Source organism: Cygnus atratus, chromosome 2 (genome assembly GCF_013377495.2).
Source record: "Cygnus atratus isolate AKBS03 ecotype Queensland, Australia chromosome 2, CAtr_DNAZoo_HiC_assembly, whole genome shotgun sequence".
Lineage (NCBI taxonomy): Eukaryota > Metazoa > Chordata > Aves > Anseriformes > Anatidae > Cygnus > Cygnus atratus.
This window is the reverse complement of record NC_066363.1, coordinates 147119158-147144066: the sequence shown is the minus strand read 5'-3', so window position 1 is coordinate 147144066 and position 24909 is coordinate 147119158. Positions and strand designations below refer to the sequence as shown.

At 42.1% G+C, this 24909-nt stretch overlaps 1 protein-coding gene across 2 annotated transcripts in view; it reads right to left on the bottom strand.

The window, feature by feature from the left end:
- Window positions 1-24909, bottom strand: part of DEPTOR (DEP domain containing MTOR interacting protein) — a 77908-nt gene that overhangs the window by 37354 nt on the left and 15645 nt on the right. For both annotated transcript variants that reach the window (XM_035556239.2, XM_035556240.2), the window contains exons 3-5: window positions 11702-11880; window positions 8993-9116; window positions 1980-2158 (exon numbers count right to left, since the gene is read on the bottom strand). In XM_035556239.2, the coding sequence (XP_035412132.1) occupies window positions 1980-2158; window positions 8993-9116; window positions 11702-11880 (482 nt within the window). The remainder of the gene's footprint in view (window positions 1-1979; window positions 2159-8992; window positions 9117-11701; window positions 11881-24909) is intronic.

The following is a 24909-nucleotide window of genomic DNA, read 5'->3' as shown; positions in this document are numbered from 1 at the left end:
AATTCCGCTTGCTCTGTCACCAATATTCCTCATGCCATCTAGACAAATTGCTTCTGTGAAATCCAGAGGAGAATGAAATCTGTTTAGAAGCGTGCATGAAGCATGTTCACTGGCAGAGATAAATGTCAGGGACGTTATTCAGTTTTATTGTACTTCCAGCTTCCCCAGCGGGTCCCACTGATCTGCCTCTGCCCGTATAAAAGCAGAGTGAGGAAGATGACGGTACCTCAGAGAGAAGGCCACTTCGCTCAGCAGTCAGTCAGTTCCCAGAATCCCTTCTTGTGGTCATTTCATGAGTTTCAGATCTAACAGAGTGCGTTGCAGGTGATGCTGACATCCAAAGAGGATGGGCAGGGGATAAAACTGACCAAAGCAATTCCAAGTGGTAAGCAGGGACAGCATTGCTCAGGAACACCGCCCAGAAATCCTGCTTGACAGGGACAAAACGACTTCCCTGACAATGGCACTGCTGATCATTTGCCATAGTTTAATGAGAACAATGTTTGATCTGCGATGATTAAACCTGACTCTCTTAGCTTTGCAGAGATTTCAATAGAAAAGTAAATCCAGCTTCACACAATGTATTGTCGTGACTTTATTTCCTCTGCAAAAATGCCAACATCAGCATAAACCTGTTTTTTTTTTTTTTTTTTTTTTAAGGGAAGTTTATTATGTGTATAGTACACAGAAGATGCTCAGGTAAAAATAGGAATTAGATCACTGCTGCTATAAAGAGGAGGAGTGGAATATCTTCCCTTAGTCAAGCCCCAAGCAGTTGGCACCCTATAAATCATAGGAAGCACAGGGGTAATTATAGAACTGGAAGCTGATTACTGTAAACATTCAGAAGTAGCTCCTAGTAAGTGGAAACTAAACATAATGTGAGCATGATCACAACCATGAAGGAACCATGCAGGTCACTATACCCCCATTTTTTCTCTATTCCTTAAGACTAGGTTACCTCACAAAGCAACAAGCAAGAGAGTCAATCTAGCACCTTGTAGTTTAACAGCCTGTTAATACTGTGAATTTTGTTCTCTGTCAAAATTAGTGTTGATTTGACAACACTCTGATCACAAGGATTTGATTACTTTCCTGCTTGCATTAAGCAACACTGCTAGCAGCTTCTGCCAGTAGGTTCTGCCACCTTCAAGCACCCTGTTTGTCACTCATGAGTGGTGCTGGTGCCTTTGTGGTGGAAAACACCCAGTCAAAGAAGTCCAACCTGCACTGAAATTAGATGATGTCAACACATGAAATGGGTTTTAATGCCAGGGGTGTTCATTTTGTCACTCTTGGGGCCACAGAGAGAGAAAACTGTCTCCTCCACCTTTAATACAGGGACCTTAGTGAAGGTGCAGCCACAGTGAGCTGGACCGTGACAAAGTGTCAGATTCCTGCCTCAGAGGAGTCAGACCTCCAGGACCAACACCACAACACTTGAGCTGAAAGCGATACCCTCTTTCTTACCCAAACATACCAGAATGATTATGCAACATGACCAGGAGGGAAGCTTGTTTTCTGACATCAGATTTTGCTCTGCTCCTGCCCTCAAATACTGTATCTTCTTGAGATACATGTAGGAAGATACACAGAACATGTAGTTTTTACTCTACATAGAGAATGTAGCTTATTTGTGCTTCTAATCCCTATCTGATCCTTACAAAGCTATTTACCTCAATTATAATTACTGCTGATAACAAGTTCTACAAGTTAATTACTCCAAACATAAGAGCGTTCTTTTTCATCCATACACTTACATAGTCATTATACAATCCCAAATTCTAGTTTTCATCTCTATGTGAGGCAGAATTTTTAGAACTAAGACAAGTTTTGAAAAAGCCACCCTTTTGTTAAACAACTCCTACCTAAAGTTATCAAGAACACGGACACACAATGCCTCGAAAGACAACATAACTTTACCTGAAGAAGGCACCACAAAAAGCATAACTTTTGCCACCTGGCAGTAAGTGTCTCACCGTGCTGTATAATCCCATGCTCCAAAAGTCTGCGGCCAAGCTGCTCGGCTTCGGTCCTCGTCGTGGCCTCTCCTTCCTGGATGAGCCAGTCAATGAACTCTGATGCCACAAAGGTCCGCTCATACTTGACTCCTTCCTCTTCCCTGGCTTGCAAAAGAGTATTTTCAGAACTCATCAACCTGGTAGGGAAGGGAAAAAAAAACAATAGGGAAAATGATACTTCAAAAAAACAACTCCAGATCTATTCTGGCAAATCTCACTGATACCAAGCAAACAGATGTGAACCTAACTACTAAATCTTCCCTCAAGCTATCAATCTAAACTTAGTATGGGAATTATAGCAGCTCAGTCGAGAAATTTAGGCTTCATATACCTATATGAAGTTAAAGCTTTCTCCTTTTCCCTAAAAGAAAACAAGGTTCTTCAGCTTTGCATTTCCCATATTTAGTTCTTTAGCTTCCCTGAAAGTTAACGTATAATTGACCTCAAAATAAAATCAGCCTAAAAGCACCAAGTTATAGTTAATGTGTTCAAAAATTCCTAATTAATTTTTACAGTCAGCAGGACTATGCCCCCAAGTCATTTAGATGGTTTTGAAAATTCTCCCTGTAAGCTGTAAAACAGCTGCAGAAAAATTCAAGAGGAAGGAAAAAAGGCAGTTCTGTGGTCTGGATGGTTGGTAAATATTTGGCTCCCACCACTCCGCGATGCAGCTGCAGCCAGTGAAATTGTACACCTGAACACATTTTGACATTGGAGATAATCTCTCAGTTTGCCCTAACACAAGAGTTAAGAACATTATGAGGTGTCTCCAAATCTCCATCCAATTGGCACATATATAACTTAAAAACACTAGGAAAATTCTTCTCCATTCAAGGAACCTAAACAAATGACGCAATATAAAAACAAAAGGAAAAAGAAAAAAAAAAAAGCCTCAGTATTTTGTTAATGCAAAAATGAGGTTGACATTTTGGAGGAGAAGAAATGAGAATCAGTCTCTTTTAATACAGAACCGCACTTTTTTGTTGGGAGACTGAGAAACACAGCCTCTTTATTCGTTAATTTAATTATTATTCATAATTATTTTATTTACTATAGGCTAAAGGCAAGATTTTCAGAACAACAGTTCAAGAATGGCTTGTTTGAGTTTTTTTCCATGTAAGATTGTAAGTCTCCTTCCCTCACCAACTATTTGGAAATTAAAGGCACAACTGGACCACAATGTGAAAATTCCAAAAGCTCTTGATCTTTGCCCTTCTTACCAGAAAATTGAATTTCATATAAACCTATATATGAGTGATCACTTTCTTAAATTGCCAGTATGCCCAGAACTGATGGAAATCATGGAAAGTACAATAAATATATAACTTCACCTCTTTTGGGGGCTTCTGAATTCTGACGTCGGGCATCAGAAATAGAAAACACAGAAGTTTCATTTGAAATTACAGTGAAGACGTTTGATGGGACCTGCCCCTTGTAATTTCACCTGAACGATTTATTCCAGTGACTTTAATGAGAGTTAACCAGAAGCCAGGGCTGGCTGGATGTGACCCCAGGCAGCAGATCATCAAACCAGTCAAAGGCTGCTCTGCCACAGCTGAAGCTGAGTGGCAGATATAATGAACTGCTCCTGTCCATGTCGGTGTGTCGTTACCAACACCTCTGAGCTGAGTAAGGATGAAGAAAGTCAAAATTAGCTGAATTCAGGGATGGGGTCAAAAGCAAGAACGTGTATCATGGGGGACAAGATACTGACTCCAGAACTCTTGCAAAGGTTTTATTCTTTTTCATATTTTTATTTGCCCACGTGTGCATGCAAGGCTTAGCTCTCTGTCCCACGCTAACCACACCTGATTTGGAGAGAGCTCCAAGAGACCATCTTTAAATGTCTCTTGTTCACCAAGCTTTTTTCCCCCTGAGAAATAAAAAGCAAACCCAAAACTTGTGTCTTTTATACCATCTGCTGCATAGTTACCCAGAACTGGTTGCCCAGGCTCTGCGGGCACCAAACAAAAAGTCCTGAGGATTGTGTTAATTGTTCTTTGATGAGCTTATAATTAGTTGACCAGCTCATTGAAGCACCAGATAGAGAGGTCCTTGAAAAAGTGATGCTAATCATTAGATTTTTACAGCCACAAAAGAAATCTGGAAAAATATCAAGTGGAAAAACACTCAGCTTGACATTTCACACCCTTCTGCATGTGCCCAGAATAGCACTGCAAAGGATTTGGACTTGTGAACAGACACGGCAAATTGACAGTTTTACAAACCCAGAAACAGCAATCCACTGCTAACTGAAGTAAATCACTGTAACGCCACTGCTGTCAACAGAAGTGTACCAATTTCCATCAGCCAAAACCTGGCCTGGCATTAGCCAAAATTGGAAACTGCCTCTCCCTCTTCCATTTTCTGTGTGTTTCCAAAAACATGCGACCGTTTATGTCAAAACCTATTATCTGTTACAACTTGTGTTAACCTACATGAAAGGAATGTATTTAGCCAAACACAAAACATTTCAGAAGATTTTTTTTTACTTTGTTTTATCTAAATAACTGCACCAAAGGATAAATGTAAATTAACCGCTGATGAGGTAAAATGAAAGTGATTCAAAGAACACCGTCTCAAAATTATCTGAATGATTTCCTGAAATTAAAACCATAAAATCGCACTTTTCACTGTGAAATCTAATTGAAAGTTGAAGCTGAAGTCAATGTCATGAGATGACTCGTAGCTCCTAAAACTGACTGCACCAGAAACACTACAATCCTGCGCGCCTGACCTAAACCTACGAGAACTGCAAACATAATAAAAATATGGTGCCTGCACAACTTGAATTTAAAAAAAAAAAAGAAACCCAACTAAGAAAGGTCTGTGTTGGATTTATGTAAGACTTGCAGGGAGGGTCTTGTTGAACAGGAAACATGCTTATCTTATCCAATCTCTTTGGTCAGTCCTGCAGAGTATGAAAACTGATACCATCCTTGGGTCTAGTGAACTGTTCCAGAATTTTCAGGAAGACTTAAAGCCGTAGGTAATCCATTAGGTTTCATCTGTAGTTATAAAGCTGAAACTCAAAGCACGTTCACAGAAAGGGTTACCAAAGTTTGCACCGATGTGCAGGCAATCTGAGCTGTTTGATGATTTTCAGTGCAAATGAAGGGAGGATAGGGTCAGAGACTGATTTTAAATCTTCTAATCGGGCACCTACAACCACCAAAGGCATTCATGATAGGTAAGGGAGGTAATGCCATAGAGAGGACAGTACAGGGTAAAAGGAGCTCTGTGGTCACATAGAAGGGGGACAAGGAAAGGTTGATCCTCAGCTTGGGGACAGACCTGATGGCCCATGTTCCAGAGAGAGCACAGGGCATCTACCCCTCACTGCTGTCTGAATGCTGGGAGCTTGCCTAATGCATCCCCTCCTCTGTCTGTGCAGCAGTCTGCTCATCCTCCCAAATCATTTTGCTCATTTTACCCATCGAGGGTAAAAATCTGCGTGAAAGGTGTTGGATAACATCTGCAATGTTTGGCAAGCACAAGCTACTCTGGCTTCTGAATGTAACGGTACTCCAGCCCTGATGTGATGGGTGGGGAAGAGCAGGAAATAGTATTACAATGCGCGTCTTAAACGAGCAAAGCCTAGTGAAGACCAGCAACACCTAAAAAACTTAGATGCATTTCAAAATCATCTTGGCTTCAGATACATTTCCTTTGGCATAGTCACATTTCTCTTGAAATTAGGCCTACAGACATTTTGATAAACAAGTTGAATATACTGGCAACTGATTTCACATCTGTGCATGAAGACTTTCTCCAGTTGTTGCCTTTTAATTGCTAGTTTAATTATGTTGAATTAATATTTTCTTTCTCAATGCTATAAGCAAAGACTTGTATTACCCATGTGCGTAGTTCACTGCAGAACTCCTTCCGCACTAGTCTGACGTTCAGTATTGGATTTTGAGTTTAAAATGCATCCAATGAAACTGTGAAGGTGTTGCTAATAGGGATGTAATGAAATCAGAGTGCTCTGCAGACTGGCTTTGCTACTGAAAACAAGTAAACCCAAACAGCCCAGGTATGCAGTCTTATCTCCCGTGAATACAAAACATTTCCAGTGAGCCATGGAGAATTTTTACCAGCTTTGACTGTCACAGACTGGTTTTGAAATGCCATGTATTTTTAAGCTACACTATATTTAGCACTTGGGGCTGGTTCTAAAAGTTTCTGAACCCTTTAGATACGTTGCCTAGGAGCAACCACCTCATGAGGATGAGTTATATTTAGATATAGGTGCTGGTTTGGGTATTAACTCCTTTCCCTTTATAAACACCATTCTGCTGGTGTAGTGTAGGGCGAACTAGACACTAAAGCTTGGTTTGGAGATGGTTCTCCGTGCAGAGAAATGGGGATGGAAGCAGACACACTCGCAGACAGAGCTTTTCCTACCATGGCTCATTTCATGCAGGGGACTGTTATCAGCCTCACCAAGAAAAAAAATGATTTTGCTCACAGAAGCTAAAAACTGAAAACAAGGTTGCAGTCTAGACACACCAATCAACTTCCCATAGCATGGGCTATGCCTGAGGGCAGTGTGTGTTAGAGACTAAAGGAGCAAATGCTGTGCTTCGTAAAGCGCAGGAGATTTTGGAGATGGGCAGTCCAACCATCTTTCCCAGTGTATCCAGTGAAGGATTTTTGCCAGTGGCGTATTTTGTGTTTTACCCAATTTATTTTTACTTTAATTAGTCACAGTCACAGAAATGACTCTTCGAGCAACCTGATTCAGTGGGAGGTGTCCCTGCCCATGGCAGGGGGGTGGAACTGGATGATCTTTAAGGTCTCTTCCAACCCAAACCATGCTGTGATTCTGTGATCCTAAATTTTACAGGGCAGGTGCAACAAAAGGAGTGGCATTTACAGTTGTTTTTTTATATTTCAGATTAACTGCTATTTCACCAAACTGCCCTTCATAGCCTTCTAACCTTGAAGACAGCATTTACCACCAGCTTTTTAACATGGCTTTGTCCTGACACCTGGTACAGAGTTCAAATGAAGATACCACAACCCTGGTTTGGGGAAAGCTGCAGAGCTGGCGAGTTGTTCCGAAGGCGCTTCCAACAACACGCCCAGTCCCCTGGCAGCAATGAACAGAGCAGTTGGCAGCCTTCCCTTGTTTTGCTGATCTTTCGCATCTGCCCTCTTGTGCAGGGGAAGCAGGAGGGATAGGCAATGGTGCGGCATTTCAGGAAAACCCTGGGACACACTAGCAATAGGGGACTGTCCAACAGGGGGTCATGGCTGTGTTTTTAGCCTTCTGCTTAACACCTTCCTCTGTACAGCTGCTGATTTATTGCAGGAGGGAAACTAAACGACTCCAGCCAGAGGACTCAGTGTCTCTCACCAAGAGGGAGTGTGGGCAGGATTCAGCCCGGAGCAATACTTGAAGCTTTTGGTAAATAACACACCGCAACTTTTGCATTACTTTGTAGCACATGCCAACATGCATTTTATTCACTCTGCTTGAAAGTGCCACCTTACAATCCCTACATCCTGAATTAAAATGTCATTAATTATAGATCGGGAAGTACGGTTAAGCTGCCTAGTTATTTGACGGAAGTAATCCAGTGGGATATTCAGTATCTCAGCACAATCATTAACTTCAAATCTTAATTAGATGTTCTTGGCTGAGGTTTATTTTTGCAACTGCTTTTAGTATAAGCTCTCTGATGCAGAAGCTTTGCAGACTGGAACAGCAAAGATTAATTTCACTCATTATTTAAAATCATAACTCCTGGTGAAGCCGTAGAGATGGAGTTGCAAAGAAATATGTAGCCACTTGTTCAGTATATTTTGATGTACTAAAGTTTTGGGTCTTGTGATTACAATTTTAGATGACCAATCATCCGGTTGTGGCTCTTTTTTTATAAAATAGAGTGAAAGGACTAAAATTTACATTGGGTTCTCACACAGGATGTGTTTACAAACCACAGACAACATAACATAACAAATGCAATTTCATTTTAAACAAAATCATAGAATCATAGAAACATAGAATCATTTAGGTTGGAAAAGACCTCTAAGATCACCTGGTCCAACCTTTAACCTAGCACTGCCAAGTCCACCATTAAACTGTGTCACTAACCACTACATCTACACATTTTTTGAAGACCTCCAGGGATGGTGACTCAACTATTTTCCTGGGCACCCTGTTCCAATACTCCACAACCATTTCAGTGAAAAAAACTTTCCTAATATCCAACCTAAACCTCCCCTGGTGCAACTTAAAGCCATTTCCTCGTCTCATCACTTAGTGCTTGGGAGAAGAGACTTATCCCCACCTCCCTATAGCCTCCTTAAAGGTCATTGCAATACGGTCTCCCCTGAACCTCTCTTTCTGTAGGCTAAACGACCCCAGCTCCCTGAGCTGTTCCTCGTAAAACTTGTTTTTTAGAACCTTCACCATCTTTGTTGCCCTTCTCTGGACATGCCGCAGCACCTCGATGTCCTTCTTGTAGCGAGGGGCCCAAAACTGAACAGAGTAATCAAGGTGCAGCCTCACCAGAGCTGAGTACAGGGAGACAATCACTTCCTAGCCCTGCTGGCCACACTGCTTCTGATATAAGCCAGGATGCTGCTGGCCTCCTTGGCCACCTGAGCACACTGATGGCTCATATTCAGCCTGCTATCGACCAATACCCCCAGGTCCCTTTCTGCTGGATGGCTTTCCATCCTGTAGGGCTGCCTGGGGTTGTTGTACCCCAAGTTCAGAACCAGCACTTACCCTTGTTGAAACTCATACTGTTGGCCTCAGCCCAAAATGCTACAAGTCAACGTGGTAGGAAAGCAAAAGGGAAATGTAAAGAGAGAAGGGTTACAAAATGAAGTCATGCGATTATGCAGGCCAATTACTGCATGATTTGAAAGTCTCTGACTATACAAAAATGGATGAACAAGTACCATTTGCCTCCTGTGGTACTATTATTGACAGATGATGGATACTGAATGCAACGTACTTTTCATAGAGCCTTTGTCCTCTCATGAACACCTTCACCTCATTATCCAGCGGAAACGTCCCATCGTCTTTCCTGAAGCGGTAGAACAGTTTGACATCCTTGAATTCTTTATGCTCATCACAAACTGAAATGTAAAATGAAAAAAAATCTTCACAAGGATGCTAAAGGGTTGAGAATCCGTTTAGCAGGTATCACCGGTTGTTGTGGTTTAGCCCGGCTGTCAGCCAAACACCACACAGCCGTTCGCTCACCCTCCCCCCTCCCTCTCCGGGATGGGGGAGAGAAACGGGAAAGTGAAGCCTGTGAGTTGAGATAAGGACAGTTTATTAAGACAGGAAAAATAATAACAATAATAATAATAATAATAATAATAGTAATAATGTGTACAAAGTAATGCACAATGCAATTGCTCACCACCCGTTGACCGATGCCCAGCCTATCCCCGAGCAGCCGGCCCCCCACCCCGGCTAGCCACCCCTATATATTGTTCAGCATGACGTCAGATGGTATGGAATACCCCTTTGGCCAGTTTGGGTCAGCTGTCCTGGGTCTGTCCACTCCCAGCTCCTGCTGCACCCCCAGCCTGCTCGCTAGCAGGACAGAGCGAGAAGCTGAAAAGTCCTTGGCTTGGTGTAAGCACTGCTCTACAACAATTAAAACATCAGCATGTTATCAGCGCTCTTCTCATCCTAATCCAAAACATAGCACCCTGCCAGCTACTAGGAGGAAAATTAACTCTGTCCTACCTGAAACCAGGACACCGGTGAACTACAAAGCAAGCACGAGTGGAGCCTAGCCTCCTGTATTTCTTAGCATACAGCCACATGCAAGTTTAATAAATGATAAAAGACTGAAGAAAACTTTCAGACAGGTAACAAAATTTCTAGCTGAGAGGGATCGGTGTTTGTCAGTTTCATAACTATAGCTATGAATAGCAAAAAAGCATCCATCTGTTAGATACCTGGAAAACCTTTTGATGTAAACAGTTTGTCTAAAAAGATACCAGTGCAGAGCAGCCAGTGATTTAAGGATTGGCAAACTTCTTAATGTTATTTGTATCATTTAAACAATGCTGTAGGAAAGCTGAGTCTCCCTGCAGAAACAGTCAAAATCAAAGCCGCCTGCTCACTTAAAATTGTCTCAATCTCTCTGCCATGCCAGCTAGCAAATGGGAGGTACAACAGGAGCACACTGAGAAAAACTAAATAAGAATTTGTAAGAGACCAGCTGATGGTGGGTTCCTGCAAATGCCAGAAGAGAGCTGCAGCAAGGGCATAAATTAACGGGAAGGCAATCCCGAGCAAGGGGCTGTAGCAGAGCTGTCAGCCCACCTGCATGGGCTCACGTGCAGCAGGAGCTGGTACTGCTTGCACTTGATGCTGGTATTGAAAGGATGCTCTGGGCTCCCTGCAAAACCTGATTAAACCTACCTGACTTTGCCCTCTCTCACTTCACTAACGATTTCATTAACTTCAAGCATAATGCATGAAAATTTTCAATAGACACCTGCTTTATGTGTAATATACACACACACACGTATATAATTTGTATGAAAGTTACAGTGTGCAATTGGATTCTGAGGTAGGAAACATTTAAAGGTTGTTGCAGTTTTACACAAGCACTCAGAAATAAAATATCTATTGCTCAATTAAATTAAGTCACTCAGGCATCCATGCAACTCTTCACTGACATTTTCTCAATAGAGGATTAAGTAGTCAGATTTGAATACCCTATAATTACTTTATTCTTTAACTATCTACCGTGAGTCCCAGTTTCCATAACAACCCAGAATTTTAATTTAATACCCAAGCAGAAGCTGTAGAAGTGGCACGCATTCAGAATGTGCATTTCTTCCTTTAATTAAGGTGTTGTGAATGCATTGCTGATAGCAGCAGTATCCCTGCACACACAGTCACCCTTGTATAAAGTCAACAGTCATCTGTTAGCAGTTGCTCTATTTCCTATTAAAAAGAAACAAATTGTACATTTTGTGTTTTTGAAATAGGTAATGATACTTGAAATAAAGGGCTTGAATCTTCTTTGTTTTTGTGCTTTCCAGCCTCTTTGTGCACTAAAAGGCAACTAAATGCTACCACTGATTTGGTAGCCTCCTTTTCATAAGTGTGAATTGTTATTCAAGATGCTAAATGGAACAGGTCTCAAACAGACAACAAGTTTAGGAGAAAATTAATCAGGGCACAGTCAGACATCTAACTTTCTTGCAGCTGTAGCAGCACAAATGTTTGTGCAGCTGGTGTGAGGAAAAGAGCTGGAGAACAAATCCCTGCAAGAAAGACAACCTTTTTTTTTTTACTGGCTGATTTTTCAGATGGGTTTTTCAGCTGGCAGGGGAGGACGGGGCTGTGTAGGGGGATCAGGGAGGGGAGGGCAGCAGGCAGAGCCTGGTGGTGGCAGCAGAGGGGGCAGGATCCAGCTGGGGATGCTGGGGAGGCAGGGAAGAAGCAGCACGGTCTGCAGGGACTTCCCTCCTGTGCCAACATGGGGAACACAACTCTACACCCTGACTGCCTCTCCATGTCCCTGGGGAAACGGGGGGACTTGTGGAGCAGAACCCTTCAGGCCAGATACCCTGTTCCTGGCAGGGAAAGGACCCTACCTGTCCTATACCAGAGAGAAGAACAGGAGTGGGATTTCTCTTTGATTCACAACAGCCAATAAAATTTAGCTTAGAAGTGATATTGCGCTTACCATGATGGATAATGCTGTGATCCAATAACTTCTGGACAAGTTTAATTGCTGTCTCTCGGTCTGAGGCCTCCTTATGGTCAATCAGCCAGTCAATCAGCTCTTTGGCAACAAAGCAGTTGGGATACGTCTTGAGGTGGTGCCTCCGGTCCTTAATGACCTTCTCCTCGTGCAGTCGGAGCCTGCGGGTCGAAAATCACCCTATGAGTTTGGTGCTCAAAGAACCTCTGCCACCAGCAAAACTGGGAAAAGAGCTGAGCCAGTGTGCCCAAGCCTGGCTCACCCCGAGGGCTCTGCAGCTGTTGGACACAAGGGGAAAAGAGCCTTCCACCCATGCTGGCAATCCCCACAAACCGATTGGTACCATTTCAAACCCCACCCTTGGGAAAACTGGCTTTCTGTCCGGTGGAAACGACTGAAAAATGAAGAACAGCAGAGCATATGAAGCACATTAAAATGCTTCCTGTCTGTCAATTAAACTGTCAATAATTTGGAATTAATTTTCCCACGTTGCCGCTAATCTGTTCCATGTCACTCTTTCATTTTGCAGTACCACCGCCATAGACTTTTTTAAACCTCATACATTTTTTTAAATGTAGTAACTTGATTGTTTGGGTAACTCCATTTTGCCTCCAGCTGCAAAAGTACAGGATTTATGATTTAAAATTCAGTCACAAAGCTGTTTCAACGCAATGTTATCTAGTACAAAAAAGTTGCCTCCTACTCTAAATAAAGGGAAACCTATTTCTTACTCTGAAAACTATTGGTAAATGCTGTCTATCTGCAACATTCCCTCATCATAATGAAAGCAAGGAGGCTGGCTGATTTTGAGACACTTAGGTCTGAATGCAAAATCCTGGCTATGTTAGTAAAGGCCTTTGGGTCCTGCATCTTTATTTTTAGTCACTTTTTTCCAAATAAATATAATGAGTAACATCTGTATCAATAAATTAATGGATAGAGGTTTTTTTAACTTGTTTAGCTTTCTGCTTTCTTGTTTATTTCTTTTCGTTTTTCATTAATAAATTTATTCATCCCCTTTTTTTTAGTGCCAGGTATGCACACAGCAGTTAAGAAAATATTGAAGCCACAACTCTTGGGCTCCTACCTCAAGCAGAAATATTGCTGTTCATTTCCAAGTGCCCAGGGTGCTACCATGTAAATACTCTCACCAACTTCAATGAAGTTCTGAGTGATGCTGTAATAACTGTAGGGGCAACAACTCTATTTTCTTTACAGCACAGCAGGGTGTTAACCTGGGTCACGGGAAGCACAGAGTAGGAGTCCAGCCATGAGACCAATTGGCCTCTCAACGTGATTCCAGTGTGAAACAATTATTTCTCTTTAGAACCAAAGAAAGGGAAAAGAGTTGGCTGAAATTGGTGAAGACAGTGTTATTAGGGCAGTAGACAAACTTCTACCTAAAAATAGTAGCAAAGCAATGGTTTCGTTTTGCAGCGTTCAGCCTTGAACTACAGCGGAATGTCCAATCCGTGATATGAATTCAAAACCAGCTTTTGGAAGCATTAAAAAATGAAAACTTTTTTATTAAAAACACTAATAAATCAGATTAGTATTCTGGAAAGAAATACTGTAAATATCACAAGCATCATGAAAATCTCTGAGCTAAAATACCTTTGCTTAAAGCATATTTTCCAGATGTGCTCTAACAGCTGTTGCCATACTTAGGAAGAAAAGCCTACACAGCTCTAATTATAGAACGTGTAATTATCAATATTTCTGACTGAGCTTTACTTTCAAAATATATTTCAGGATTTGCTAATGTTCATCAAGTCTTATGCCGCACAATAATCTAAAAAAACAAAGATATGGAAAGAGCATATAATATATATGCAGACAGCTCAACCCACCTTTCAGTCACTGCTCTACGTCTTAATGAATGGTGTTCATCCGATACAAAAGGGAAAACCTGCTTCTACGAAATCCTTTGCACAAACTCCATGCTGGAGTGTGCCAAGAGGGGTACACTATTCTGTAAATAAGCCAGTAGCCAAGAGCACCAAAATCGAGTACTTGTGTCTTAAATTCTGGCTGAAGGCCTTCCTGCACTTGGTAGTCTCAAGTATTTTAAGTTCTCTGTCCTGTCAAAAGATACGGGGTCCTTCTACAGCCTTCTTTCTTACGTAGAGCATTATAAGGTCTCCCTCAATACCCTTTTGCTTATATTCATGTAACTCATAGAAATTTCATTATCTTAACTGTCTCCACCCACCGGCTAAAGTGGATCCAAATTTTCTAAGAGGTTACAAAATCATCAAGTCAAACAGAACATTACCACATAAAGCTTCAACAAACCTGAAAAAAATATTTACGTACAGTTTCCACATACAAGTGGGTACTTATTCTACAGTGTATAGCCATCATGTACATACTGAATTATTTCCTGCTAATTTGTTTGAAATGAAGAACAAAGAGGGAATTTGTTTTTCTCCCTTGTATGCTCTCCTGTCTGTCAGGCTCCCTCACCTCTATGAATCTGCTAAAACTCAAATTTTATGGAGGAGAAGTAGCTCAATAAATTGAAATTGTGCCTAGCACACAGTACAAATGTAACCGCCCCAGATGAAGTTGTTGAGCTTACATTGCAGTACATAAATCAAGTTTAGGCCAGAACTCTAAAAATGTGTCAGTGTTCAGCCATATTTATCAGGAGCCAAATCAAATGGGATAAAAAGGGGGAAAAAATGTAACAGAATGCGATTATACACTGGAACCAAGGATCAAGTGAAGTGGTACATTCTGTATCCCTTGGCATCTGGAAATAGGCTTCTCATCAAAAGACCTCAATGTTTTTCCTGTAAGTAATGTTACTCACTTTTCATCAGCTAGTCCACGTTATGGCTGGAAAAGATATCACTTGACGCTAGGCGCATTTCTCTCGCTAGAAGATGTTTCTCACAAGAGCTGCTCAGGAAAATTAGCTCCCTTACCAAACCTGAGCAGTCTGAGGGGAGAAGAGGCAGAAGGGAAAGGGTGTCATGGGGGAAACCTTCATTCAACAACCCCTTGGACTGGAGCTTATCTCCAGAAAACAATCTTGTGTACACCAGTACATCATCCATATGTAATTCCCTACATTATTCAAGGTAACATACTGGGTTTTGCACTTGGGACCACGGTCTCTGCTACCTGTGGGATATGATGTGAGAACTAAAGCATTTGAGCCATTCCCTGTGAACTGGAACAGGCACATGCAACCCTTTAATATTTACACGTTGATAGCTATGGCTCATATTTGTTCTTACAACAAACAGAGATAGTCTGTATTTGCATGCGTGCATGCCAGAACAGCTTTCTTGGGGCCTTGTCTAAACAGGAGTTGGTGGTAATGAATAATATGCGGGGACTCTTGCTCCAGATAAAAGTGCCTTCCTCCTGTGGAGTGTGGAAAGGGCTAACCCGAAGCACCGTGCTCCTGTTTTGCAGTGAATGTGCTCAGGGCTAGTCAGGAACAACGTTACTTGGTGAGAAGCCATTAGGCATTTTCTTTACCAACTGTCAGAAAAGTCATGAAAATGGAAAAATCAAATTTTTTGCTCAAGAAAAAAAGAATCAGGAACTCGTTTGGGAAGAAACTGCTCTCACAGCTACATGAAATTTGTGTTTTGTTTTCCCTATTTTAAAGACTGTTGCATCTTTCTCTGAACCAATGGGTAAGGATTTCGCAAAGACAGTGACTGCACAAGAGCCTCACTTTGCTTTTAAAACCCACAGAAGGCCAATGTGCTGGCTGAAGACAGCACTGATGTCACCAACTGGACCACAGCTCAAATCTTTCACCCAGCTACTTCCCTCTCTTCAGTCTAGTAGTTTGTGCTTGGCTAACATCTACCTTGCAGAACACCATCCAGTCCTGATTTCTACGCATGAAAAGACAAAAAGCCTACTGCTCTTCGTGGTAGTTTTCTGAATAATTCATCTGCCATTCCCTGGTACATCCTATATTGTCCCTATATTTATTGTACCAAAGATCAGTAAAAATGTGTAGGGAACAGTTTGGATCCTGACACTTAACAGGCAGCACAGTATGAAGAGGAGGCTCAGGGGAGACCTCATTGCTCTCTGCAACTGCCTGAAAGGAAGGTGTGGGGAGCTGAGGGTTGGCCTCTTCTCACAGGTAACAAGTGATAGGACTAGAGGGAATGGCCTCAAGTTGCGCCAGGAGAGGTTCAGGTTGGAAATGAGGAGACATTTCTTCTCAGAAAGAGCAGTCAGGCACTGGGACGGGTTGCCCAGGGAGGTGGTGGAGTCACCGTCCCTGGGGGTGTTCAAGGGAAGGTTGGACGTGGTGCTTAGGGACAGGGTTTAGTGGGTGACATTGGTGGTAGGGGGATGGTTGGACCAGACGGTCTTGGAGGTCTCTTCCAACCCTAATGATTCTGTGATTCTATGATTCTATATGGCTTCGACATTGTGCTCTGCTCATTCAGTTCTTTTAACCAGTAAGAAGCAATGATACACACACATATGCACACACACATGCAATCATACACACACATATGCATACATACATCATATATATGTTTGTACATATTTTTATGTGTATATATATCTCATACGTATCACAGAATGCATAATAATAGAACTACTTCTCTTTTTTTAATGGAAGAATACCAGTGAAGAGACCATTTAAAATGGATATTCTTAGCAGAATTTACTAATTACCAAACAATGTACGCTGATGCTCTAATTAGCCATGGCATGAGGCACGTCCTGCCGCAGCCCTGGCTGATGAGTCCCAGCACTCTCGCACGGTACAGCTGCGCTACTCCCTGCTCCAGCGCAGGCAGTTGGCTGCAGCGACCGTGTCCGTACAGCCCAGCCCCAGCCCTGGCAGCCAGGATGCATTCCAATTCTGCAGCTTTACCACCTCCAGGCGAAATCTGAGCTGAGCCACACCAGATCCCTTGGAAATTAATAGTGATGCACAGAAGGGAAGAGCACTGAAGGTGGTTTCTGCCATCTTCCATCTCATTTACAAGTTTCATACATCTGGAATTTCTGTCAGAGGAGATTTACTTATTTCCAAGCAAAGCAAGTCACAGCATCCTTTGTGACAGGAATAAGTGGATAGAAAAAAACTTCTTGCCAAAGACGAGGATATTGGATGACAGTTAAGATCACGATGTTTCCACACCTCTTCTCAGATGACATCAGAGGTGCTGCACCAGTAAGTCGAATGTCTCCTTTCTATGGCAAACAGAACAGTTTTGTATCCTCCCAGAGGTCACAAAGTATGGCTTTTTTCTAAAGGAGTTTTCTCCACATTTTTGCATGACCTGTCTACAGCACGAGGTAGGTACTTACCAAAAGATGGCATTAGGAGCCTGATTCCCACTGGAAGTTAACACACAGGTCAGCTGCAGGCTCAGCTCATTACAGAATAAGTGAGCATATGGCAATGTTTGCGCACATATACACACACAGGAAAATACTGAACGACATGAAATACTTAAAAATTGTAATTCCCTTCACATTAAACTTCTGCCTTTTCACTGCCAGCATTAAAAAAAAAAAAAAAAAAGTAGGTCAGTGATGATATAAACTTTGTACACAGAGGCAATCACGAAGGTACTGTGCAAATGTGATGTGTGTTGCTGGGACAAGCATTTCCAGATGGGCTTGCCAAGTCTCAGCTGAAGTGTCAGCGGTTCACTGCTGCTTGTTCCTCTTTCTATTTATGCTTCAGCTCTGCAATCGCTTAGTTCTGTTACTTGATATTCACAGGAGCTAAAACACCCTTTACAACACGGGGTCATACTGGAAATAGGATGAAGATATTTCTGATTTGGTATCTGTGGCAGAGAAGAAACTCTACCATCTGAAATAGGGCTCGAGAGGGTGTCTTCACAGAATCTCCGGTTATCAGTTCTCATCACTGTGTCTATCTCTGTTTCTTTTTGCCCACAGCCATGCCGTCAATGTGAGGAGATGCCAGAGCACAGAGCCAGATGGAGAGATCTCAGTCAAACCGCCTCTTGGCGCATGGAGGAAAGCCCAAAGCTTCCAAAGAAATGATGATCCCACAATGCTTCTGTGACTTCCAATAAGATAGCGGGGATGCCTCTTTTCTGAAGTCCGTGTTTATAAATTTGGAAGGTAATAAGGTCACTGAGCATGCCCAGGGATATCCTGAATACTCTCAACGCCCTACTGACTTGGCCAGGGGTCAAAGCAAGCTCTGGGGAGCAGACCCAAGCATGGAGCAGGGTCTAGGATGAAATCAAAATGACATCTCTTGGAGAGACTCTTTCCGCTCACAAATTCAATCCAGAAATATCAGACCCATAGCCTCCGTGGTGGTTACTCTAGACTGTGTGTCTAGAAAATGTGATCCGTGTGTTTGTATTGATCTGTCACAAAAGTACAGACTGCTTACAAAACCAAAGTTGCATTCTTAAAACGCAAAGGTGCAATTATCTAAGCTTGTATCTGGTCTTCATTTAAAACAGCACATCATAATATTGTTGATCTGTTTAAACAGTGAATGCAAATAGGATCTTTAGACAACATTTATGTCAAGTTTTGGAACGTCTGTGTAGGCATTTTTCTAGGGTTTGACTCTGTAAGGGAAAGGAATGTGTACAGTGGACTGCTGATGCCCTCCGCTCTTCTCTTCATGCTGTGATATATCCATACCTGACGGCAGTCCAACAGCATCACCAGATCTGAACAATATTTCTTCTTCTCTCTTTAGGGAAGCAGGGAAACTCAGCAGCTCACAAGGCTACAGTTCTAATGACACTATCCCCTCATGTCCACATGAAGCTGTAAAGCTGCTAATCTCCCCGCCTGCCAAGTCAGCCACTTTCATTTCACTTTTAATTAAAATGTATATACAAATATGACTAATACTTCTAACTGCCCGCACACTTTAACCTCGAGTGCTTCTGCCTCCCTGGAAAGCATAAATCTGGGCTTTACAAATAAGAAAACATGAACTTCAGGCAAGTTCTTATTTCACCTGCCCCAGTCATAAGGAAAGTGGAAGTCTGCCTGCTCCACCCCAGCTGGGGTGGAAGCTCTCAAAACTCAGGAGCTCACAGTTTTTGTCCTCCACAAGCAGGTCAAATACAATTGTGTTTCTCATAGAATCACAAAATCATTCAGGTTGGAAAGGACTTTAAGATCATCAAGTCCAACCACCACCTAATACTACCAAGCCCGTCACTAAACCATGTCCCTAATCCATGTGATAGTGCTATGTGGATCCCCAAAAGAACCAGTCCGCCACAGTTTCAAAGTGCAGACCAGGAACCGCAGGACAGCTGTTGTTACAGACATCCCTTGACTGGATTAATACAGTAACCAAAAGCCCAACAACTCTCATGGACTTTTGCCAAAAATCACTCTCAATAAAGTATTTCACAGACAGAACAGAGGAAGGAATAGTGTAGGACTCCTGGAAGGTCAGTTAAAAAAAAAATAATACTGAAATCTGTCAGAGAATGTGGACTTGTTATCTCGGTAGCATGGCTAGGAGAAGCAAATGTTCCTTTGAAATGCTGACTAGGGCAAACATGGGTTAAAAAGCCTAAGCCCTACAGCTACAGCTATTACTGCTGTCACTGCCACTTAGAAACCTGGAGAGACCGACAGGAGAATGAGGAACAGGATGCAGGACTGCAGGGCTGTGGCACTGGAGTCAGTAGGAGAGGCTGCAGCAGGGACATGAGGGCTCTGGGTGCCAGAAAGCACGGCTGGGCCATAACCTCTCTCTTGGAAGCACGTTGTGCCCTAAGGGCTACGGAATCAAACAAACAACAGGCTGATGTCCCTTAAACACCAAGGCTGAGGTCTCTTTTACATCTACCACAGGGAAAAGCTGAGTGTGATTCTTGCACTGCATGCAGGAGGTTTCAGACCTCCTCAGAAACAAACCAGGCCTTCCCACCACCCATCTCCCACTGCCCTAGGGAACAGCAGATCCGTAACACCCTCAAAGCCCAGCAGCACTGAACAGGCCTGCACTGCAGCCAGAGTTATTGCTATCTGAAGAGATAACCCAAGAAATCCACAGGAGAACTGAAATTAGGCTTATCTCGGGTGCAGCTGTGGTACTTCTCCCTCCCTGTCAATGAGTGACAAATAGTTTTGCCAAGACGTTTTATTGCTTTGGGTACTCGCGATCCCAAAGTCCTTGCAGGCCCGGCTGCTCTCAGCCTGAGCACCACAGACCTGCAGGAGCTCTGCTCCAGTGGCACAGCGATGGCTCCCCTAAATGTTACCCTCCTCAGAGAGGCACCATCTGTTTGCACCCCTTCCAACATTTCCCAGCAACCCCGCTGAAAGCAAGTAAAAGATTTTCCGCCTTCATCATTAATAATGCTGCGGTGATATCTCAATTGCTTTTAGCAATTTTTCTTCCCTCTCTACACAAAACTCTAAATAGCAGCTGGTGAGGTATCCAATTACTGGGCTGTGTAATCACGAACGTCAGTAAGCATAAATAGCCAGTACCTGACAGGTAATAAAATGAGTAATAAAATACTTACTGCTATGTACCACTGATAACAATCAGAATGTTATATTCGGGCTATGATTCAAGACTTTTTATTCACTTCCAAGAAATATGTAGGTTCATCTTAAAATTATTATAGAAGCAATACTCTTTCAGTATGTTGTATTAAAAACTTCCCACTTTGTTTGTCTCTTCATGTTCTAAATGAATAGCCTCCTTTTTCATGTTTGGTATAACAAGGCTTTATTTTTATTTTGATGGAAGCTGTGAAAGCACTAACTGAAAAAATACCGAATAGAAGAGGCACTCCATACTGAAATGCTTTAAATAAAAATAATCTTACCGTATTTTGCTACTGATTCATGCTTTTCTATCTCCTATGTCTGGCAATCCTGCAATATTGCAATATATAGGTTGCAGCTCTGACAGAAGACATGATTTGAGTGATTTTTTTTTCCACTGTCACCCAGAAGTCTGTTGAAATCCAGTGGTTGACCACTAAATTATAAAATAAATCTGCAACTGATGCAAATTTTTAAACACAGGAAAGTAATGATTCATTTGACTGGATCACCCAAAAGTGATTAAAATGCAACTGGATGACCTTCTCAATGCAAGAAATTAAGATGCAGGTACAAGTAAGACTATAAAATGCAAGGACTAAAATGCATGAACTAACAATAAGAAGTTCTGCCGAAAACTGTGAACCTGGAAGCTGAAAGCAAGACAGAATAAGAAAAAGTTGAATATGCAGTGGATGAACTGCCACCGACTACAAGCTATCGATACTCTGAGACCATGCAAAAACCAAAGGCATTCATAGGTTGTAGTAACTGAGATGTTTCCAGGAATAATGGGAAACTTCCTGTCATCGTACGTGATATTGCAAGATATCATCTAAGCATTGTGTATCGTTTGTGCCATTCTCATTCGATAATGATAAGTCCAAAGAGACACAGTGAAGCAGTGCTGTGCTGGCAGGAGAAAAGATGAACAAGTCTTGGGAGCTAGGAAAAAAAAACACACTGGCCTGGGAGTCTAGCCTTACCTAAACAAAAAGTAAGAGGAACATAACTGCGCATATAATCTTTCAGGTGAGTTAAAAGCCAAGGACAAGAAAAAATACTTAACTGATGTTGAGGGATGCTAAGCTTAAAATTAGACAAAGTTTTGGAGCAAAATTTTCAAATTGTTACTTGAAGCAAGAACTCTTCTAACTTTTAGAGAAGTGTGATAAATACATTAAAGGCTTCTGTATTACGGTACTCTGCAGAAGACCTTGCTGCATTTTATAATCGTAGGACTTACAAAGATTTCTGTGAACAACCTTGGGAACACTACAGGTAGAAAGAATATCAGAGGCTGGCTTTTGAACGCACTATATCAGGATTCACTGACTTTTCAAAGCCCTATTTCAGCTGAAAAAAAAATAAAAATAAAAACCAAGTCTTGTGTTGTTTAAATTAAGCAGAAGTGGTTATGCAGACGGAAACCATCTTGAAAAGGCTCGTTAAAATTTTTATTAGTTTCCAGAAGAGACAAAGGTACCATCACAGAGGTTTGGCTTTCACATAAGAAAGGGCATGTGGTTTTGCTTAATGGGCTGATAGATGCAATTAGCCTTGCAGCACATTAATTTCTAAGTGTGTAATGTGAAGTGTGTATGCAGGAGGGTCTAAGAGTATTTGTGTATCAGGGAAGTATCTGTGAAACAGTGGGGGAGGCAGGATCTGTCGACACCAAGCCTTGTAAGGTAACTGCAAAGTCAAATGATAATAAGGCATCACATAGTCTTAATTCCATTCTTGATGATGCACAATGATGTGAATGCAACGGTATTCAATAGACTAAGGAATCCATATATGTGAATGTAAAGCACAGGAGGTTCTGGCTGAATATGAGGGGGCACTTCTTTACTGGGAGGGTGACAGAGCACTGGAACAGGTTACCCAGAGAGGTTGTGGGGTCTCCTTCTCTGGAGATATCCAAAACCCACCTGGATGCCATCCTACGCAACATGCTCTAGGTGATCCTGCTCGGCAGGGGGGTTGGACCAGATGATCTCCAGAGGTCCCTTCCAACCCTGGCCATTCTGTGATTCTGTGAAATGCATATTTTGGGATATGTAACCATGTGTGACTCACAAAAATGTGCTTTATTGTTCTTAAAGAATAAACATTTTATGTTTATTCTTAACCCGGTTTTGCTTGGGAGCGTATTACTTCCCCATAAATCTCTGACACCTGCCGTTCTTCATCCGCTTGCGGATGAAGCACACGAGCTGTCAGTATGACAAGAAACGTCCACATTTGTGAACATGCTTTCTTGTTTTTGGAGCACAGTACTACTTGTTTTCCATTTTTACTGTGCAAATATACACCCGTCCTTATGTGGCTGACTGGAGGGCAGGTATTAAACTGACCTGTCACTAGTTTATAGTTAACACCAAACTCATTGTACGTTTTCCAACAACATCCGAGGGATTGTCACTACAAGCTTAGTGACAAAAGTCAGTGTCAAAAAACGGCTAGGTGTCTGCTGTGAGAAAATCCCATCAGTTGGCCAGCAGCACATATACAGGCCAGGGGTCAGGTCTGCATCCTTGCTCAATCAAAGCATAGAAGCCAGGAGGAACTGCCATGGCAGAGGATCACTCTGCCAGCGCCACAGCCCAAATCTACATTTGGGTAAAGTCTCTGTATGTCTGTACACTGTTGGCTTTCCTGCCTCCACGTACTACACCCACTCATCCCACTGAGGCCCAAATCTTTTCTGGTTTGCAGAAACTTTCCAGCCCTCATCTGAGATCTTGAGAAGCTACCACAAACAGCCCAGCCGTACAGTCATCCTCACCCTGCTCTGTTTAAGTCTGGAATTTGTCTCATTTTATATAGTGGCATATGATTTTTTATTTTATTTTATTTACTGAAATAATATAAAGTATGCAATTATTAAAGTAAATAAATCAAAATGGTATAGAAGCCTAAGTAGACTCATGTTACAGCCTTTTTCAGTTCCCTTAAGTTGTCATGTTTGCTTATGAAAAACATTGCTTTAAGTGTAAAATATAAGCCAGTATGACCTTCACTGCCAGCTGGAGGCAACAAAGCAGTATAATCCTAATTAACATTCTGCTCATTTATATATGCTTTTCTTAAAGAGAAACCTGTAACATCCACTAAGGCTTGATAGGAAGTCACAAATGAAGAAGAAGAAATGAATCTCCTTCTCTAGAGAAAATGAAAAATGTTTCGGAAAACTATCGATTGCTCCAGAGTACATTAAATTAGTTCCAAATGCATCCCTGCCAAATGGCAACAATGATTTTACTCAACAATCCGGCAATATAACATTACTGCATTTATTTTTTAAACACAGAAACGATCACTCTCTGACACAAATGTTTTAATGATAAAAAAAGTCCTATCTGCTTTAAATCTCTTACATTCCCTAGGCCATACAAACATGTAACGTGAACAATTATGTTATATGAATTTAAGGGGATTAGACAATGGTGTGCGGATACTCATCCTTAAATTCTGGCACGCTAATGAAGAACTTCATCGCTAAGGAAAATGTATCAATAAAAATACATTTAAAGACTAATTATATTCAAAGGATTTCACTTTTACAAAAATCCCGGGAATGGTTTCTTTGGTTGAGCTCAGGGTTTTCTACATCCGATATATGATATGAAAAGATACGCAGCTGCTGCATAACCACTCCATGAACAGTTCCTTCTGTCAGTCTGCTATCAAGGAACTTGTCATGTTTGATTAAGCCTTGTTAAACGTTCACAAGTAGATGAGCTTTGAAAAGATAAATATTACAGAAGCGTTTTTTCCCCTGCTCTTAAAATGAAATGGAAATTTTTCCTTAAAATAATAAATAAATAAGGAGCCCAGAGAAGCCCTGCTTGCCCCACTGAATGGCCTGCTCCCGTTGCTGGGCCATGTGTTTGCCACTTCTCATTCTAGGCAAAATTCTCTCTCCACACATGCAGAAACCTCAGTGAACAGGTATTTATGTGCTCTGACAGTAAATTCAAACCATGACTTATTATTGCTTTAATAGCTCAGAATGTGCATCCTGATCCTTATTCAGCACGTAACAGCACTGGCTTTACATACGAGATCAGCCATAGCTGAATGCTGGTACGATTAGATTACAGCAATATGGTCGTGTTTATGGAATCACAGAATCATTAAGGTTGGAAAAGACCTCCAAGATCATCTGGTCCAACCATCCCCCTACCACCAATGTCACCCACTGAACCATGTCCCTAAGCACCACGTCCAACCTTTCCTTGAACACCCCCAGGGACGGTGACTCCACCACCTCCCTGGGCAACCCGTCCCAACGCCTGACTGCTCTTTCTGAGAAGAAATGTCTCCTCATGTCCAAGACTCTGTGTCAGGCCTAAATGTGAATCCAGAAGACATATTGATTGTTTGGGACAGGTTTCACAAGGGCAACAGAACAAGAACATGCAAGAGGCCAAGGCCTGCACTGCGCCTTCAGGCAGACTCATGTATTCACCTCTCGTCTGCATAAACGGCCTAGAGCTGTGTGTTACTCCTAAGACCAATTCGTTTATTCATGAAAAGCGTTGACATCTCCTGTCCTGATGAAAGGCAGGATCTGCAGGCAGCCAGGGTATGGTCCCTCCTCAGATGGTAGGAATGACCACAGCCAGGCAGGTAGGCCATGGGCACCTCTCACCACAGCC